The following is a 21,482-nucleotide window of genomic DNA, read 5'->3' as shown; positions in this document are numbered from 1 at the left end:
TAAGGCAATATCTGGCATTCAGAAGCTTTTACTTTTCTGGTCAAAGACATTTCTAAGAGAAACATATCGTCTTGCTACTTTCAACTCCTCATCAGAACCTGTATTGTTTCACGTATTCGGCTTAAAACTTTGTTTGTGTTTTCTTTTGTTTGGTAAATAAAATCTTCATGCATGTTAATGTAATGCCTATGTCTAATGCCTATTGTTTTCATACCTTTAACCTGCTAGAATATCATTATGATATGATTAAATGACAAGTTTTACATGTTTGTGCATGTGTACGTATGTGTGTGTATATGCACAGTAAATACATGATAAACTCTAGGCAGAACAATATTGATTTAGCCTGCAACTACATGTAGCACTCTTGAATGAAAGAAACCTGGAGTTGCTGTACTGTCACAGAGCATGTACTTCCATATTTGTGTAGCTAACATGTAAGTTAAACATGCACCCAAATTATCCTGGGGTCATAACTCCCTAATGAGAAAGGAACAAAAATCTAAATATCACAAGAAAATCCTGATTGTTCTCAAACGATGTTTTCCTCTAATTAAAAAAATAAATATACCTACATAGCTACCAGTCTCTTTAAATATCGAACACAATCACGAAGAAGACAATCTGACATTACTCAGTGAACCAAAAATATTCCAGATCTATAAGACCTATAATATCTCACAGCACAGCAGAAACATACTCGATAAATCTGCAGTTATGTACATAAGGAGTAAACCAAAAAAGAAAACTATAAAATATCCTACTGACCACAAACAGCCCACCAGGGGCCAACGTTACCTCCAAACTGGAGACCAAATAGCCATGTTTTATTTGGCATGGCTCTTCTCTTTCTCACGCTACAAATATTAGCACAAGATTTCGGAGAAATTCGCCCAGTCCTACACAGACCCTCTCGAGGGGAAACTAAACGTTACAGCTAACTGGGGAAAGGTAGTCCGGCTACTGCACACAATTAGCACGGCATGTTTGCCAAGGCTTCTGCAGTTAGCTTCAAGCAGCAATAGTGTGTTTTATGTACCTAACTGCTGGTTTATCTAAAGCCAGATTTGAACATTTGCTGGACTCAGAGGAATAGGCTTAGCACTATTTTTGATTTGGACTTTTAGTGTCTGTACTACCTTATAGATGACCCTTATTTCCCCCTCCTTTTTGGCATTACCTTAACTCTTTGTAGAATCATTTCAGAAGCTGAATAATGTATATATTTCTTGCTTTGCTACACTGAACAAACCTAAACAATGACTTGAATTAAGTGTCAACACATTTCCCACAACTGTATGAGGTTAGTTGAAAGTTATTATATTAAGTTGAACCTAATTATTTGTATTTAAACTTAATATTAGTGTTTTTTCAACTAACCTAATACAGTTAGGTGAAATCTGTTGACAGAATAGATTTAATTAAAGTCAACGTCTTAGATTTGTAACGATGAAAAACAAATGTAATCGTTGACTTAAATGAATGTATTATGTCAACAAATTACACAACCTAATTATGTGGAACCTGTTGTCATAATACATTTCGTTAAACTCAATGTTACATTTTTGTTCAGTGTAAAATGTATAACCAGATTAGTACATTTGTTGACATTGAAAAACAATTATCCATCCACATCATTTGTGTTGAAGGCAATAAAAATAGGTTCTGCAGTTCAGCTCAACACATTAAAAAGAAAGAAAAGTCCCAGTCACAGGAGGGTTCCACGTGCGGAAACCTCTAGACATGTGGGTTCTGTCCATATTCAAGTATATTCCAGGAGATAATACTGAGTCACAAGGGTCATTCTCATTGTCTTTGTTTGCATGGCTTCAGAAATTCTGAACATGTCAAAATACAAATAGTTTGCCGTGCATGTGCCCAAGACTTTGTTTTTTTCAAAATGATAAGGCCAGGATGTCTTCTCTTGCAAATTGGAAGAACAAATGAAAATCCATTTCCTTCATCCAGTCTTCTATCGCTGTCATCATCTTAAAATGAAAAATTCTGCCACAAAATCCCAAAACGGCCACTTTCCATTCGGGGATTTTCCTTGTTTCTTCCTCGTGGTCCATTTGATCTTCACACCACACTATCAGTTCCTCTCCAAACTGGGGTAAAGTTTGAACACTTTGTATATCCACTCAGAGTAGAAAGCGACGTTAACAAAGAGCGCAGGCTGCGATGACGCACATTTTGTCCTTTGGATGCTCACGCCAATTATCACTTTACGCTCATGTTCCTGGCAAACCAATGGACCACCATTGTCTTTCTGCAAGACAAATGGGTAAAGCATGAAGCATTAGAGAAACAGTACAATAAGAAGGACTTTATACAAAACTCCAATGTCTCAAACTCTGATACAAGGCCTAAAATATGAGTTCAAACACATTTCCATTCAACCTTCAATGGTTTCTGGTTTCATTTGCCACTTTTTAGATATTCCTCTGTTGCCACCACAATGAAATGAGAAATATGGAAATATTTCAGTTGGAAATTGGAAAGTCAAGATGATCTACAGCTTTCGATGTCAACTATTTTCATTGGGACTACTTCTTCAGGAGAAAGTAGTTCCAGTGAAAACTCTAGATGCTGGCTTTTTATTGGGCAAAATCACCTTTTTGGTATTATATACTTTAATGTTGCATTGAGGGTTGTTTTTGTTCTTACATCACATACGCCTTCTCCTCTCTTGCCGCCGGCACATATTCTGCTTTCTCCAGCGTCCCCTTTGATTTGTGAGCACATTTCGTTGTTGACCATGGGCATGGTCAGTGTGTTCAGCGCCTCATCGTATCCTGTGTCTGGACAGAAAAGGATACGCAGTGTGATTGTTGAATCCTACTAATATTATTTTGGTCTGAGTTCAAATGCAAGGTGGCATGCCAAATGTGGGAAAGAAGGCAGTACTTTTGGTTTCCCCCCATCCATACATGGTGCAGTTGGTGCCTTCAGGGATGTGACACTCTTTCACTGGAAGATGAATTGTAGAGGCACCTTCAGACACAGGGGCAGGACTACAACACAAATAATAATAATTATAATTAGTTCACTTATAAAACAAACAAAACAAACGCACATAAATAAGAACCACATACAGCCAATAAGAACATTTTCTTAGATCATTAAAAATTGATGTGAACGTGTTGCATTATCAGAGATACAATAGATTAAAAAGTTGTTCATATAACCAGTTATGCTCTAACATTAGGATCTTAAATAGGTGAAAGTGCAATGAAATGTTGACATTAATTTAACATTTTTTCAGTGTGAGTAGTTAAGAACTTACTCTTCTAGTTTTAGCATAACCAGGTTGGATCCTTCGGGGCCACAAATCAGGCGAGAGATGCGTAGTCCCGGGTGGTTGGAGGATTCGTTGAGGTGGCGCACTCCAACCTGCACACTGTAATCCTTGAGATCTGGAACACTGAAGCCAACAAGGACCAAGACGTAAGTCGTAAACCTACAGTAATGTTTCTTATATATATCGGTAATTGGTCCTGAAACGTAAAACTTCACCAGAAAGCATGCTTAAAATGTGGAGTTTGAAAGAGGTGGACATTTAGGATGATGCAAAATGCTATGAAATATGCTATGAAGTTGGGATATTTTATTATAATAAATGTTTTGACTAGTCACAAAAAGTAATATTACACATTACTTACAACACGTTAAACAAGGAAATCCCACAATTAACGATTCATTGTTTGCAGTTCTTCATGAAAACATTTTAAATATAAAAATATACTGTGTATTACTTTCAAATTACCCTTTATGCAATATGTTTTAGATGGACAACATCTAAAAGAAAACATGTTTTTGTAGACACACACCAGTTTCTCTAACTATCAGCTTAAAGCCATTGATGTATACCATATGGAATACATACAGAACTGTACCTAACTACACAGATAAGGACATTTCCTCAAAGCCAGTACTTCAGATGAAGAGATATCATATTATGTGACTGGCTCTGACATAGAAAACTACAGAAGTTAAACATTTCTGCTCCATATCTCAGGTCAGGCTTGTCTGGGAGGGAGTGCACTAGTAAACAGGATAATCCTGCATCTTTACAGTATTCAAAAGGAAAGCAGCAAGAAAAACAGAAGCAATTTTGAGAGAAAGATCAAATGGAAGAGGTTAACAGGAAAAGTATTTTGTCAGACAGAAACATTGGTGGAGTTTTACCAGGAGGTGAAGCACTGTTGATCCGTCAAAACCCAATCTTCTCTGATCAACGAGCCCCCGCACAAATGAACCTTCCTAAGGAAATTTAAAAGAGACAATTTTGCCATTACAGTAGGTATAAGAGCATAAAAAGGGACACATGTTTTAAAAGCACAGATGTAAATGGACTTACTCTCTTTGGATGCTTACAACCCAGCTGCCATCTGTACCCCGCACTTGGTGTCCTCCAACTATTCTGGTGTTTATATGCACAAAGCATGATATCTTGGTGTCTGTTGGAGCTGAACAAGAACACATTTCATCCTGCATGTTAGATGGATATATGATTTACCTTGACAACAACAAAAGGCAACCATAAAATATGATTTGTTTAGTCAGGAACATGACAACAGACGGATTTGATTTAGGAAGTAAAAATGCAAAATGAAGATTAGAGATCAGAGGAAGAGGACTAGACCGGTAAGAGCCAGATAAGTCAAAGCGATACTTACTGTTGGGTTGAGGAGACACTGTGGCTGATTCACCTGATAGATGTAAAGAAAAGCAGAACTGTAAGAAGAGAACCAACAGCAGCAGGACATTATTTAGACCACTGACCATACATTGACACATACAAATGTAAAACCTAATTGAAAGAGAAATCCTTCTTTACTTTACTCTGAATCTGAGTAGTTGTTGGAGGCTATAACCGTCAGCAAATACATTTGCTGAAGACCTCAAAAAAAGTCTCGATTGATATGTTTTACATTATGTAAATTATTCTGCAGCCATTTGAAAGGGGCTCTTCATTGCGACCAGATTGAAACCAGACAAAGAAAATGTTGTGTCGAGCCTCCTGAGTGTTTCTCCAATAAAAAGATGGCAGTAGAGACCTGCAGCTGTTTGATGTTTAAGCAGTGTGTATTCTCTGCCAATTGGACAAAACCACAGTTTACAGATTATAGAAACCACCAGCCAAAGATGTTTAAAAACACAGTTATGACATTTGAGTTGAAGTCAACAAAGGGGAGAAAGCTAAACCACTTACTATTTTTACTTACTCACTTTATTCTTTAAAGCAGAAATGTTTTACTTTCGTGTAAAAAGCTGGGATTAGAGTTGGTAGTGTTTAAATAATAGCCTACAGTCTTTGTGTTTGCTTGGAAGATTAAAGGGGCCCGGGCTGCTAATCGTCCCATGATGAGAGTACAATATCTTCTTTTGGCACATCTATAATTTTCCTAAACTTGGTGAGACTAATTATTCTTGACAACTATTTTGCTTTTGTTGTTGTGATTTGTTCAGAATCTGGTGCAGAAACACCCTAATATAGTTGTCCCATTGTTCCTGAGCTTATGGCATGTTGCAGACAAGTAGTCTTCATTTCCGAGGATGCATAAAAAAAAACTCTGACCGCACATGTGGTAGTCGTCAAGTGCATTCATATTTTTTTGAGCTGTTTTCAGACTAATGAAAGGTGCCAATTGGAATTTAACCCCAAATCCACACCTGCTTTCTCTAGCAAATAGCCAGGTGTCCACAGGTGTGAAAATGTACAGAACTCCTAAGTGGGTTATCATTTTTTCTCATCATTCTACCCATTCAATATGTACACATAGACTTACTCTGCATCTGTATTGGCAGACAAACTGTACATGTGCAATGCTTTCAGGAATGTGTCCAAAACATGGATCAACAATTATGGAAAAACAACCACTTCATGTTTCTGGATTCAACTCTTTTAGCCTGTTCATAGTCACATGCACATTTTTATATCATTTTCCAGAAAAGTAAACAATGCTTCCAAGCTCCTTCTGAAATATCTTCTTTATTAACAAGAACCTTTAGCATTTTGGAAAATGTTCTCTATTTTTTGTCAAGAGTTAAAAGAAAAGAATGATACCAGATACATCTGTCTGTACGCAAATAGCTAGCTAGCACTCTGTTAGCTTAGTTTAGCACAAAGCCTGGAGACAGCTAGCCATGTTTTGTTAAAAGATAACACAATTATTCTACCAGCACCTCAGAAGCTCACTTATTAACATGTTCTGCCTTGTGTGTATATTCTTTCAAATAGTTTAAAAACTAAATGTTGTGGTTTTCCAGCAGTTTTAAGTTTTTTGAGCTAAACTATGCTAATCAGCTGCTGGCTCTGGCAGCATATTTACCATACAAGTATGAAAGTGGTAGGCCTATCGGTATTTTTTTTACCGAACTGTTTGCCAGGATTTTTATAAAATTGAACTACCCCCTTAAGGGAATACCAAGTAGATATTTTAAACATCAACAACAACCCTATACAACATCAAAAACAATTCACGTCATTTCTACCATGGTGAACTAAGGGTCTGCTAATATCTATGGCTGACACAACACAGATGTATCTATGTATGTTATAGATACATTAAAGAGATTAGGTATATTAAAGCCACTCACAGTGCTTCAGTTTGCAGTAGTCCCAGGCCAAACGGTTATTTGGATTAGTGTAACACCAGGGGCCATGTTTGTCCCGGTCCGGGTTCCGGCAGTAATTCCTCTCCAGCCCTACATGGGATTCTGTAGAGTGAGAATCCCCACTGTAAAACACACAAATACAGATTCTCATGTTCCATTTGTTATTCTGCACACAGTGTATCAGAACCAACACTGGGCCACGTCTCATGAAGATTCATACACACTTTCACTCTAAAAACAGAGCATCTGCACACATGGGGGATCACAAGCACCATCACACACATACAATGCGTACACACTGTAAGTAACCATGGTATGCCTGGAAAGTCTGACTCTAGCTTTCCTGTAGTGCAATGAATCCTCTGCATTCGCTACACAGAGCCCATAGAAGGAAACACAGAGTTTTGTGAACAGTACTCATGGGAGTTTGAAAGTATGCACTCTAAGCATGCAGCAGAGCTCAGACCAGCAGGAGCCACATCCTCTATGAAATGATTCCGTTGTCCATCCGCTTTGAAGGAATTCACATTTAATTGTGTGTCTTTATGCAATGTTTAACCTCACTTAGATGGGATCTTCTCAGATATCCAAAATATCACTGAGAAGCAATTACTCGCTAGGAGTTTGGACACACACACAGAAACATAATGTTAAGCGATGGCCGGCAATTTGTCAGGAGGTGAAGATAATTCTACTTCCCAGGAGATTGTTAAACAAGCTGTAGCGTTCAGCAGTTTTTCCTTGGATGACCCTTGACCTTGAGCAGGGTAGACTCGCTGGCTGCAGACTATGCAAGGGAGCTGATTGGCTTTGATCTACTTTCCTCAGAAAGCACTTCCTGGGGTCAGGGGTCTGTTCTGGAACATGTCTATCTGTCTGTGCCATTTTGGCTTTTAAAATTCCTGTAAATTAAGTAATTCCAACAGCCTGACTTAAGCATGAAGCAACAACCCCGGAGTGGGCAACCTTTCCGTCAGGATGGGTCACTTGGAGAGCACCCCAGGGTTTCCTCTTGTCAGTTAGATGAATAATAATTGGTCTTGGTATTGACCCCTGAGGAACCCCTGATTTCCTCTTGCTGTTTGTTTTCACTGCTGAGCTTCATGCATATGAAAGGGATTTTCACAAGGCAATGGGAGCTGAGCCCACAACAAACCCTCAACTGAACTGAAGAGTTTGTCGGCTTGAATGGGAGTTAAGGGAAGAAGCTTTAATGCAGAATAATTTCTTACCTGTTTATGTGATGAGACCAGTCTGCACAGGGAATCCCCGATCGAGTTATGGATAACGTGCCCCGGTACGTCTCTCCGCTTTCATAACACTCTGATAAAGAAAGGGATATTATTATTTTAGACAATCTTTTTCAAAGTTCCCAGGAGAGCATATAATTACTTAGCCCAGCAGTTTCCCAAACACTTAAATGCAATCAGTGAGTGAGCAATACTCTAAGAACTACACATATCACACAAGTGGTGGCTGTCTTTCTCATTGATGCAAAAATAACATAATCATGTTCAGATTTTTGGCTTTCTCTTTGGGGTTTGGATGAATTTAATGTCAAGGGCCCTTTTGAAAATGGTGGTAGACTTGTTTAAACCGAATCAGAAGTAGGCCTGTGGCAACTCACAGACTTGCTGCAGTTTTTACACGTTTAGTCATCTGACTGTAAATGTAAAGCAGAGAAACATGGGAGATGACAGAGAGCCGAAGTAGAGTATTATGTTTTTGTTCTTCCATGCAATGGAATTCATAGGGCAGCATGCTTCCAAGTGGTCCAGTCCTACGGGAGCAATATGGAAAGCATCTGTCTAACTTTGCAAAAACATGACATGGCTTGCAGCATTTGTAGTTCTTTAGTTCAATCACATTATTCAAGGAAACAACATGATTACTTTTTTTTGATATGCTGCTTGGAAAACAAGGATACTGTTAAAGCTGCGGTTGTTAACTTATATGTAACATATACCACTGTCATAACTGTAACGTGTATATGAAGCTACAGACCCCAGTCTTCTTAGCTTTACATACAGATTGAGTACAGGTGGAAATCAGCAACGATAAAAAATTAATAAATAACACATCACATCTTGTTAATGTATGTTCACTGTTTGCCAAGAAATAGATGCAGCCCACAGCTCCCTGTAAAACCACTGTTTTTCATTTCTGTTTCCAGATTGAAACCATAATTATTATTTTTTAAAGTCTTAGTAAGCTTTAATACTAGAAGAAAGCAGGTTTTCCCTTGTTCTAATATCTGTGCTGCATAATTTCCATACATTGATGGGACTGGTATACATGTTTCTCATCTAAAGCTTGGCAGAAAACCGAATCAGCATATTTCGACAAATGTTGAACTGTTCGTTAAAAGTTATACAAAAATGTTACCTATTTTTTGTGTGGCCTCAGCATCACACCTGGGGATGTGGGTGCAGTTGGCTATCCTCTGATTGGGGTCTGTAGTGAAGCACCATGGGTGATCGGCGCCATCAGGGTTACGGCAGTAGTTCTCTGTGAGGTCTCTAAAACACATACACAAACTACAATTTAAATGATGGTGCTGAATTAGTTTGCAAAGCTATCCTTTTTATGTGTCAGGCTCATCACTATTTTGAAATGCAGAAAATGAATAAATCACCTCCTTCACATGGCAGAAAAAAGTTAATTTAAGCTTTGAGAGTCCATGAATTAAACATTACTCACTTGCATTTGAAGTTCTGGGGAAGAAAGGAGTGGTTATGGGGCGACTGGGAGTCCCAGCGCTGACATGTCACACCCTCTGGAGTGACATTCATTGTGCCTCGGTAATCTGTTCCTTTTCCCTGGACACAGGATGTTGTTACATTGACATCTGTGTCCTCACTTGAGTCAGAATCTAGCCAGAAAAATACATAGAAATTGTATTTGTGAGTGTAAGCATGAGAAAGAAGGTTGCTAAAGAGATTTAGAAACTGAAGATAGGAGAGAGGGAGGGAGATATTAATCCCCAGAAGAATGTGTCATGTTTAACCTAGAGACAGATGATCAAAAACAGTAGCACTCCCCCCTTGCCTCAACTGCGATAGGAACTTTCTGTGTATTCATAACATGGGTGCCCCACATTCTTGCACGTAGGGACATCAACAACAATATGAAGTTATTTCACCCAATATGTCAGAGATCTTTGTAAGAAAAACTTGGAACGTGATCATAACGAATATATCTTTGCCTCAACATTAAACAATGTTAGTGAATCGGTGTATTGCAGCCCAACCAAAGATTTCACAGCCAACCCGCTCTGGCTGGGGCAACTTTATCCACCGGAAAACTATTCTAAACATCCTCAGATGGAATTCTGCTTTTCGGCATTGCAGGGATAGCAGTACATGGGGAGCAACTTCTCCCCTCTGGATTACTGTCTCTGTTTCTTTAGCCTTTGACAAATGAGATGGGAGAAGATGGAGGAGGAAAGGGGAATGAAAGGCAGGAACGAGAAGGCTGATGGAGAAGAGGGATTCCTTGGCTTGATGCAATGCATGCCAGTGTCTGTGTGCGCGGCGTACTACAGGTCATTGGTTTTTATCTTTCTGGGGGCAGGCATTGAGGGATGCACACATCTGGATAAATGCAGATCCTCTGCCTTCGCTGTAAATCACACCATATACTGTAAAGTCAATGTGTGTATGTGTGTAACAGAGACAAAAAGAGATGCTCTGCGTGTTTGTGGGTGAGCATGCGGGAATATTTCCATGTTCTTTCAAAGGAAAACATAATAATTCTGTATTCTCTTTTTGGCATCCATTCTTTTCTCTTTCCCTCTGTATTTGTGTTTGACTTGTAAAGGCAAAAGTTATCTCAATTACATCTTGGTCAGACACTGCCAAATGTGAAATGAGTCAAGGGAGGTGACTCAAGCTTCCATATGCTCAACATACGACAAAAAGTGTTTACATACAGCCATAACAAATACAATAGGGCAATATTTAAAATAGAAAAATGTTCAAATAATTGATTTGATTGATAATTTTGCAACTTCTTAAGGACAACCAAGTAGTTGTTTGGTTGTGATCGTGAATAGTCTTCACATGTATTGTTTTCATTGTAGATCTTGTAGATGCTTATGTAACCCCGGTTCTCTGAGTAACACAAGCAAGATGTCTCACAAATGTTTTGATTATGGTGTCAGACAGCGCGTCAATCCAAAAGCTTCCACAGGTCATTGATATCTGGCCACAATATATTTCACATCACTTAAATCAAACCATTCAGGGACCATTTGTTTCTGGTCATGCATGGCAGCATCTGCATGAAAACTGTTCCTCCACTCTAATTTTCTTTTTATCAATAATCTTCAAACCACCAAAACATTTATGAGGCCTTCTGATGGCCATGTGACGCATCCCTGTATAATAGCCTCCATTGTGGCTTTCCATATTACAGCTCTTTGTGATCCATCAGTGGTTTCAGTCAAACACTTCTGGCTCTCTGAAGTCAGACCCCCCCCTTAACAAACAACCTATTTACTCTTCCTTGTTGAGGTGAAAGAATTTGAAGCCAAGTGCCACATGAAACACTCTGCCGGGTAAACAAAAGCATTATGGGACTCGGCAGGAGAGAAAAAGGGATGTTATTACTTTCTCACCACAACCACCAAAGTCCTGTATGTATTAAACCTCCTGGCGCCCCCAACCCACAAGCTGGTAGAACTCAATTGCATTCTGTCTGTCTGTCCTAAAAAAACAAGATCCAAATGCCCCGTTCACTTATGAACCCTATGATGTATATGTAACAATGAGTTTGTGACGGTACTAGACTGAGAAAAAACTAGCAACTGAGTCATAAATCAGTTAAACAATAATTTGGTCTTTAGTTGATGACTTTGTCTACAAAACCCAAGCCCCAGGAGTGTATACAGTACGTAGGCCCTTACCACACACAGAGATGTTGCAGTACTCCCACGGAGTTTTAGGATCCACCGTGTAGCACCAGGGACGAAGGCGATTATCTGGGTTACGGCAGTAGTTGTCCTTTAAATCTTTCTGTCGATACCTGAGAGAGGAGACAGAGTGGATACAGCGAGGAAAGAAAATAATGTTGGAGGGAAAGACGTAAGTCATAACAACTGGTGAGGTCTACCTCTCCTGAGTATTAGCGTTAGTTATTTAAGCATCTGTCATGGGTGTGTGCAGCATTGTCCGTGAGAAGGGTTTTTCAGCAGGATTACCAGCTTTGCAGCTTACTTTTTGGGTTGGAAGTGGTGTTTGTGAGGCCTTGTTGAGTCCCATCTCTGGCACTCCTTGCCACTCTCTGTTTGGTCCATTTTCCCCCGGTAATCTTCACCATTGCACGTAATACAGACTTCTGTTGTCAAAAAATACAACATTAATTAAATAACTCTTTCTTCTAGTAATGAATACACACAATTCAAGACTTCAAGAAGGAAACAAGGCTCCAGCTAACTGTAATCTTCAGATTATCTTCTCAATAAATCACTTAATCTATAAAGAGTCAGGAAAAAGTGAAAAATGTCCATCCTGGTTTCCCATAGAACAATCTTTATATGTACTTTTGTCAGTCCAGAATGCAAAAATATTCAGTTATAAAATAAAAAAACACAAAAAAACAGTAAAACTCTACAGTGTATACGAGACTAATCGTTGCTGCTCTAGAAAATGAATTATAGAAACATTAATGAAATGTTTCAACACCTCTGGAAAGGAACATGACAGTAACTCCCTAACATGATTCTGCGTTATTTTGGACACATTTTATTGGAGTGATGTTTTTGTCTTACCTTGTGAACACTGTGGCAGGCCACACTCCTCGGCTCGTACGTTGGGATCTGTAGTGTAGCACCACGGACCACCAGGATCGTTGTTGGGATTTCGACAAAAGTTCTCCCTCAGGTCTTGCGTTGGGTACCTATCAGGAGAAAACCTACAGGGGAGGAGACATAAATTATTGACTATGTTACTGATACTGTAAGCTGTATAAATACATTTCAGGGAGTACTTGCACACTTGGCTGCTCCAGTGGTGTATACATCACCGTACCTGCCTGCAAGTGCTCTCAGTAACAGCCCAAATGAATTCAAAAGGCATATGCTTAACATATAAGCTTCATTCTGAGAACCGCTAGTGCCTACAGGGTGATCAGGTTACTTTTACAATTCTAGAATGACTAGACACATAAATCGTATGCAAAATATGTCATCGATAGCTCCTCAGGTTTGCACCTTTTGCATGATCGCATTACCGATTCCTACCATATCCCAGCTCCATCATGTGTGAAGCAGCCAGATTCCGTCACAGCACAGTAACAACCAACAGCACAGAACAACGCCACGAACCACTTGGAACAGACCAAGCAGCTCTTTTGCTGGCAGCCTTTGAACACGTTTAAACCTAATTCCTCTCTGTCACCTGCAACCTCACGTCAGTGTGAACAGGCGAATGTAAGAAAAAGAACCTGGCCTGTCTTAACATATGGGATGTAACAACGAGCAGCCGCATGGGTCCCCCCATACTAAATGGACAGTGTGTAAAATGTGTCTAATGACATGGCAGGATGATGAAAAGCTGGCTTGTCAGCACCTCTTGATCCATGCCGACCACATTTCCCCCATACCACCAAGGAAGACAGAGAGGGAAGACAGGAGAAACAGTTAAGGTCATAGAAGAAGGGTGGAAGGGAACTGGGAAGAGATTGACTTCAGCTAAAGGAAACATGAGCTGAATGGAGTATAAAGACGAGATTCATTGTCTAATTGATGATGTAAAAAGAAACAACATGTGCAGGAAAGGGAAAGAATGATAAGTCCACCCACCCTTCAGCAGCTTCTCTGAACACACCAACCCAGACAATGACTGTTTTCTAGGGGGAGACGGCTCTGCTCTCCCCTCCGTGCCCTGGGGCTTACGCAAGGATTCAACACTAATGCACAACATAATTCAACCCAGAACTACAAGAAATCTCAGGCATCTAACTTAGCCAAAAGTACCTGAGCTAGAGACCCTAGTCCCAAATACAGAGAAATATAACAGGGTTAAGTCTAACAGCAACATTTCACTTGCTGTATCTACAACAGAAAAGTGCCAAAGCTCACATCTGTTGTGTGTTATTCAGTATATTCCTATTATAATACACTATCCTTAATTTATAAATGGGATTACAAGGTACCTCACTCACAAAAAAAGGTTGCATCTGGTGAGAGTCCGTAAATGCCGCTGCATGGAAGCAAGTTAGCCATAATGATGTTACACTAACAGATGTTGGCCAGTTATTCATCTCCCTGCCAAGGTCTGTTCCCACCGGAGCGCAGACACACATGCTTCCCTCTCTGGGCCAGGAAAACATATTGGCTAGATTTTGTATATCACTAAAGAAGAAATCTAGTTCTGAAGTAACTGCTGCAAAATGTGTAGCCACATGCACCTGGAACAAAGATAGTCATGCTTCAATGCTACAGGATCCAAAATAATAATTGTCCTGAAGGTTTTTACATTTTTGAAAATGTGCTAATTCACTTTTGTTTGGTTTGTATAGCGGACAAGAAAGGAATTAGCACTGTCATATATATCTGTTAGCTACAGTATGATGCAACAGTTAGGAGACAATTAGCTTAGCTTAGCTTAGCGTAGCCTAGCTAAGTTCAGTTCAGTTCAGAATGGAAACAGCTAACTCTGTCAAAAGGATTAAAAAACTCTGCCTACCTGCAACTCTTAAGCCCACAAATAACATGTTGCAATTGGAAAAGCCTTAGCTGTTTCCCCCTGTTTCAGGTATTTTTGCTAAGCTAAGCTAACTTGCTGTTTATGATAGCTTAATTTTTGCTCTACAGACATGAGAGTAGTAGCCTATAATATTTTCTCTGCAAGAGGCTGTGTGTCTCTGTAGCTGAGCGTGCTTGCTGACCTCCCTGTAGAAATGTGTAGAAAAACAAATGTCCATATGGGAATAAATAAATGATTGCAATGTTATCTATTATTGAACAAAAATGTTCCATTCCATTCTCTCTGCTTGGCTGGGCATCAGTACAGTACATACTTTGTCCAGAGCCTTGGTTCAAAGACTAAATATAGACAACAGGCGGAAGTCCCATTCGTGAAAGGGAACCTCCTGAGAAATCACCCCTGCCCCACGGTGATCGGTCAAGCATGAAAATAATAGTTACCCGAAGCGCCAATGGTGCGTGGTTCATTACGGTGGTAATTCTCAAACAGCGGGACAGTCCCATGTTAGGTAACCTCACAGTGGCACTAAATCTGCCTCAAGGAAAGCTCCCTTTGACCCCATGGTTGCTGACAAGCCAGGGCAATGTAACATTTGCACTGGACTGTAAACGTGTGTCAAATAAACAGTGACAAAGGATTCCCAAATGCTTCTGTAAATGGAGCTGAGAAATACAGCAGAGGAGATGATAGCGATCAACACTGCCATGTGTTTTAATTGTGGGGGATCAATGAACTTTTATTTTCTCTCAGTATGTCTGTGGTTTTATGGTCTCAGCTGGGAAACAGACAAAACATGACTCCAGTCAATAACATGTTGGCTTTCTTTCTTTCATTGTCTCCCTTTTGTCTATGTTTCCCTCTGCACTCCTTCAAACCCTTATTAGTCTGTCTCTTAAACCCCTCCTTGCCACCATTAAAATATCTTGTAACTAATGAGCCCCACTAATAAGAGGCTGGCACAGCACCATCGTCACAAATCCACTAATCTTGCCATGACTGAAGCCAAGAGAGAACGGGATACACCTGATGGCCTGCAGTGCAGCAGAAAAACAACCTCGATGGAAGGACATCCCTGCATGTGTTGAAAGAAATCTGACTTATTCCTGGCTAAACGTTCATCCGTCTCAGAGCCTCTGCCTTCCCTTAACCCCAGAGGTGGAAGGGGATGATCTGAGCATCTATAAATCAGCTGCTGAGGCCTGTTCAATATCAGACACAGAGAAATAGAGAAGGAGCATCCAGAAAGGTGGCGGAAGCCTAAAGATTAAAGAAACAGATTTGAAAGCCTGTTGGTTTAAATCCACAGGAATCTGGCAGGGGGGAATGATTACCACCTTGCACTCCTTAAAAAGTGTCCTCAAGCACAGCACTGCACCCTCAAGGTATCACACAAGTGTTTGTTACCATTCCTTCTCTTGGATACTCCCTTTTCCCTCAACAATTTCCTCTTTGTACTTTGTCTTGATAAAAAAGAGAAAACTTACGTGTGTTCATTGATGTTATTATCTGACCAAGCTTGGCAAGTGATGTTTGACTTTGTCCAAGATCTTCTCCCTCTGTAGTTGTCCTTGGTGCCGATGATACATTCCCTTATATAATCTGTGTAAGACCAAAGGGAAAAAAAGCATTTGAAAACATTTCAGCATTCATGTTCTCGATTTTACAAGTTGTCTCTGTGTACTCATGTGTGCAAACTTACACATCGTTTAGTCATTTAATAGTCGAGTTGGTTCACTGCTATGAACACCTGGTATATATTTTCCCATATATGGTCAATAAGACTTTTCTACAGCGAACGTTTTAGTATGTCCCAGCTTGTTTGTTATTCCAAAAACAGACAACTCCCTGAAGTTCATTAAATGTCACTGGGGGGAGTTTCCCTACATTTTGCAGTAAATTCAAGAGTGCTAGATTCCACAGTCTTCACCGGAGAAAGGCTTTGCGTTCCAAGTGTAAACAATGAATTTTTTTGTTTACACTCCACTTAAGTCTGCTACGGGTCGTGCAGCTCTCTCCACTGGAGTGATTAAACAGCAGGAGGTTGAGGTGAGTTAGTTGCTTTTATTGTGTCAACAGAAAACCGAAAGACCTTAAAAAGCCGGGAGCCGACGCAAGAAGCACAACCTGCAATCACTTACAAATAATTTGCTTGTTTAAATCCGTCGGCCCTTGAATGTTCTCAAGAGAAAAAAACATAATTTATGCCTCACAATTTAATGCCATTTACCTTTTTTTTCATACAAAGTAAAGTTGACGTTGGCTTGCGTCTGCACACCATGGGTGAAGCGGTCAAAAGGAAGCAAGTGGCATTTCCTGTCGTGCCGCTGAAAGTTAAAAGCCCTGTGGAAACATCGGGGAGAAGTAATTGGGAGATGAACAACTGATAAACAACACAAATATGTAAATAGTGAGTCAACACAGGGGGGAGAGGAGTGAGGGGAACACAGGCGTATTTCAGGGAAACATAGAGAGTAAAAGGAAGCTGACCTGCAGTTGAAGTTTTTCTTGACCTTCTTGCACTTGCGGGCGCAGTTTTCCAGCGACCGGCTGCCTCTAACCAAAGGGAGCTGAGGGCAGTCTGTGCAAACCAGCATGTGACCTTCACTCTTCTCATACTTCTGTAACGACTGACGAGTCCTTTTACAAAAACCTGAAAGGACACAAGATCACATCATGTTATCTGCATGTTTTGGTACAGCCATTGGATTCGTTTGAGAATTGCTAAAGCCAGGTTCATTTTGATTGGGAGATACCATCTGTTACTAAATTGAAAATACCATTCAACTTGGATTACATAATTGGAAAGAATAGAACAGGAGACATATTTAGATGATCAAGTCAAAGGAAGTCAGTAGGGTAATTAAACCACATGTTTATGGGTTTAGTGCTATATTGTTGATGTACAATGTATTTTTAAGCCTTTACATTACCAACTTTTGAATCATACAACTGACTAAAGGTGTCTATGGCGCATGATTTCCACCAATGTCATCAAGGTAGTAGTGTGTAATCCAGTGTGTAGGATTAAACCGGCATCTACTGAAAAGAGTCAAATGGAGGAAGTGGAACTCCTCGTACACTAATGTGTATTTGCAAGTCTTAAACATTGGTTTCCTCCACATCTCTACCATTTGCGTCTCACGTGATTTTAATGCCGAATGAGTGGTTTTTCAAGGACTTATCTAGCCAGTGGACAGCTCTGTCAGAACTATTTTGCTATCTAATACGCCCAGAGGACAAGTTAGTTGCTGTCTCTGTGATGCTGTCATCTTTTTTTGTATTGATCTAACCAGGGTAAGCTTGTGTATTAATTACATTTATGTTTATTTATTTTGATAAATGATATATGATATACTTAGTGGTTCAAAATAACTTTTTCAGAAAAATATTATTAGCCAGGAGACATTTTGTGCATGTTTCGCCCTCTCTCTGTTCCCTCATGTCCTGTCTGCATCTTCTCTGTCAGCTATTGATTTCAAGTAGAAATGCCAAAAAACTAATCCAAGAAGCCATGTGGATTTCATTTGTCTCCTCTTCATTGACAATGCATCAATGTTAAATGATGTCAGAGACATGGCCAAACATTTATCTGCTGTTGTCAAGGTGCTGGAGCGAAGAGGAACTTGTCAAAATGAGCATATTTCCATGAGTTTCCTCAAGGTGACTATCTGAACAACGGCATCAAGAAGAGTCTTGGCATGAAGAAAGTGGAGCAGGATGAAATTATTTAACTGCCATATATTTAACTGGTTGACCATGTGTTCGTGAAAGCACCCTTCAACTACATTTTGCTTTACAGCACCATGTTCTTGGTATTTAAGCATCCGTCCTGCTGAATCATACTGAAACATCGTTGTGCTAGTGAAGTGCGTCCAGGATCAAAACCCAGCTCAAAATGCTCCCCAGTACTCTTGTTTCAGAAAAGGGATTGCTGCCTGGATCCTGCCTGGAACAGAGTGGATGCTGAACTGTTAAAACAGCCAAGAGAACAAATGATGTCCTTCCAACCGGCTGATGGTTTGAAAGTGCCTAAGTGACTCAGTCGGAGATTGAATGCTCATGAAACAATATCTGATATTTTAATGCTTTTAAACCGAGCCACAAATCCACAAAATGTTATTACCTCATGGTATTTGTTATGTTACAGTTTAAAGTTATTAAACAAGACTAATTCCCACAATAACTTACACGCATGACCCTTTTAGTCACGAACGTCTGACTGCAACTCCTGCTGTTTAATTACAGTGACATTTAGTTCATTCCCTTTCATTTTGAGCAATAAGGCTGGCATTTCTTTTTGTTGGGAGCAAAACAAAATGCAGTAAGCTTTGGTGTCACTTAACATTTCTAAAAAGTAATTAAGTTTTATGTATATGTTTCATGTATAGTATAGTGTCTCAGTTATTGTCATCCAAAGCACAGAAAATATACAGTATGTGGAAAAATGGAAAACTGCCAAAGTTGGAGAAAGGACACACTATCGTGAATTATTCTTTGTTATAGCACATTGTTGAGAGTCTTTGATTTGGAAAACATATATCAAAGTAGAATTCTAACATTGCAAGACATACTATATTGTATATGAGATCCAAACGGGGTCACAAGCAGGACAAAACCATATTTTTAGTCCAAATCCTCTGTGATGCAAATCATTCATTTCTACCTACTGGAAAAGATTATGAGCCAATCCATCAGAAGAATAAAGCTCTACTGTAAATGCTGTTCATGAGGGCCACATCTTAAAATGCATTATGTGTTAAGTTACAATAGTTTCCCGTTTATAATTAGGGGCAAGTGCGATATAAATCACACAGGAAAATCTCATGCTACTGAGTTACAGCTCCACGCTCCTGTGCCAAGATCCGACACAAGACGTTGTGTGTGTACTTAGGATATTGTAAACTGTGGAGCGTTTAGAGGCTCCTCGTGGTTGAAAATGGTTTTTGGGGAGGACTTGTTATTAATGTTTAGGCTCCACTGGACCACATCTGGCACTCATCACAGTGTTGTTCCAGCCCTGATGTCTGGCCAGGCTGCTCAATTAGATTTCACTTAGTCTCTTCCTCTCCTTGCAGTCAGACTCCTGCTATCTCCAAATCCCAACCATTCGCTGAGGTTGGAGATTATAATAAAACGTGCTCAATAGGCAAGTGTGAGAGAGGTGAGATTTAATGAGAAGAGGCAGCCGTAGCTTACAGGGACACGTTTGAGTCCCCTAGTTCAGCTTGAAAAATGTGGATAGGAAAGGCCAAGGACCGGCACTCTGACCTTCCTCAGGAACCTCCACTTGGGTGCCCTTGAGCGAAGAACTTAAGTGTCAGCTGGATAAGTATTTTAGTCCGGCTTTCCCTGAAAACATGCTGCAAATGAGCCACTGTCGATATTCACAAAGGGTATAGGTAGAGTTGAAGAAAGAATATGATTATGAACAACAGGAAAGTAGCAGGTTAAAGGTGTGCCTCAGTCTGGGAATTAAGCAGACATTACATCTGCTTCAGAGAGCGCAAAATGTGGAACTGGGCTCAACAGCCAGATGTTAGCCCCCCCCACCTACCACCACCTCTCCCTCATACACACACATGCACCACACACACCCCTATTCTATATCTCTACCGGGACAAGCGCACGAATACCTCGGGCCAGAGCGGCATGTTTTACTTTCCCCAAGTCCAGGGAGGTCAGGGTCGGCACCCCTGGAGGTGGTGACTCTGGATTCAGTGCTTTGCTCAGTGACTTGTCAGCGCGGCGGATGTAAACCGAGACACTAACTATCCGAAAATCTGCGCTTGATAAAGGAGCGGCACGGAGCTCGTTTGGACGCGTTTAATGAGGGTTGGCCGAGTGTGTGCGCCAAAGTTGCGCTGCGGTGCAACATTTAACACATTCAACGCGTCATATTGGTCACTGAAGTGGAGTCGATCCAAGTGATGCAGCATGGTCTTACGCAAATTACCAACACGTTATTTTATGAAAATTCAGTGACATAATGCGTATCAAACCAAGCTCTTTGGCACGGGTTTCAACCTCAAGGCAGCTGCATTTCCACAGAAGTGAACTTGTCATAATTCACCTCAATATTATTAAGCTGCACAAAAACATATTAAATGCATTAATCATATTTGACATTTAGATTTTGCAAACTTGCTATTAGATCCAAATAAATTGAAATAATGGGGAGGATAGGTTTGATGTGCTGCTGAGATATTTCATTTTAAGTTGTATTCCACAAGACAGTCATTATATGAAGGTATTACAGAATATGGACTGTACATATCGTTTTTCTCCCAGTTAAAAAGAAAGAACATAGCCTTAAGTGAGTTCACACAGTTCATTTAACAGCCACAGTCATTTATCAAACAGGGCGAGTCAAATCAACAGTGCAAGTGAGGGCTTGTGATCAACTTTTATGCAAATGTCACTCAAAATCTTTAATTAAAAACAGATTAGACAAAAGGAAATGAAGTTTATTTGCTACATAAAGTCTAGTCCTGACAGACAAAAAATATGTTTGGCAACTTTTAAAACTTTCATTTTCAGAGTTGTATTCTCAATTATATGTCTCACTTTAATGCATATGCAGAAAAGAAAGATTAGATTTTTTACATGAGTTTAAAATAAATGTCATTGCTCTTGCACATGCTCTAAATCTGAAGCACATCTCTTACCTGTATCCAATATAGTGGCCACAACACACGCCACAGCTTGGTAAATCCAAACGTTTATCCTCATGGTTAGGAGCTTGAAAGCAGGATAAATTCCGGATATAATGAGCGACAGGGTCGGCTGTGTGGAGTCCAGAGTGCCTGGTGTCCAGCAGAAGACTTGCCTTCCTCACACAGATGCCACTTTTCCAAGAAACCACACGTCCTCGGTTCAACCCCCTTTTACTTGACTTTGTGCTCCTCTATCAGCGGCTCTCCTCACCACTGTCAAGTGCTGGGGAATAAATAGGGCTACTTCCGGATGTTATTTTCAAAATAAAACCGGATATGACTCACAAGCCAGATGTTGTACACGTCAGTCTGATGATAGTATATTTTTCACATTGTAAAAAAATCCCAGAAATAACACATGAAATAATGCAAGTTACACAAAAATATAGCCTGTCTTAGAGAGTTTATTTGTATGTTGTAATATAATTGTTTTAACCAA

The 21,482-nt window shown here is 39.9% G+C and overlaps 1 protein-coding gene across 2 annotated transcripts; it reads right to left on the bottom strand.

Moving 5' to 3' along the window:
- Nucleotides 1-1,420: 1,420 nt before the first annotated feature.
- hgfa (hepatocyte growth factor a) lies at nucleotides 1,421-21,222 on the bottom strand. Of its 2 annotated transcripts, none has more exons than XM_034133680.1 (18): nucleotides 20,996-21,222; nucleotides 16,818-16,980; nucleotides 16,558-16,670; nucleotides 15,815-15,929; nucleotides 12,392-12,534; nucleotides 11,838-11,958; nucleotides 11,528-11,646; nucleotides 9,322-9,493; nucleotides 9,007-9,158; nucleotides 7,854-7,944; nucleotides 6,604-6,743; nucleotides 4,680-4,712; nucleotides 4,361-4,469; nucleotides 4,189-4,263; nucleotides 3,287-3,424; nucleotides 2,908-3,014; nucleotides 2,668-2,801; nucleotides 1,421-2,269 (listed from the first exon to the last, which is right to left on the bottom strand). In XM_034133680.1, the coding sequence occupies exons 1-18, from the start codon at nucleotides 21,057-21,059 to the stop codon at nucleotides 2,093-2,095; spliced, it is 2,166 nt and encodes a 721-aa protein (XP_033989571.1). In that variant the 5' UTR covers nucleotides 21,060-21,222; the 3' UTR covers nucleotides 1,421-2,092. The 2 variants fall into 2 exon arrangements, with proteins under 2 accessions (XP_033989571.1, XP_033989572.1); XM_034133681.1 differs by having other exon boundaries at nucleotides 9,007-9,140.
- Nucleotides 21,223-21,482: the final 260 nt, after the last annotated feature.

The sequence above is a fragment of the Trematomus bernacchii genome, unplaced genomic scaffold, assembly GCF_902827165.1.
Source record: "Trematomus bernacchii unplaced genomic scaffold, fTreBer1.1, whole genome shotgun sequence".
Taxonomy (NCBI): Eukaryota; Metazoa; Chordata; class Actinopteri; order Perciformes; family Nototheniidae; genus Trematomus; species Trematomus bernacchii.
This window is presented reverse-complemented; position numbering and strand designations above follow the sequence as displayed.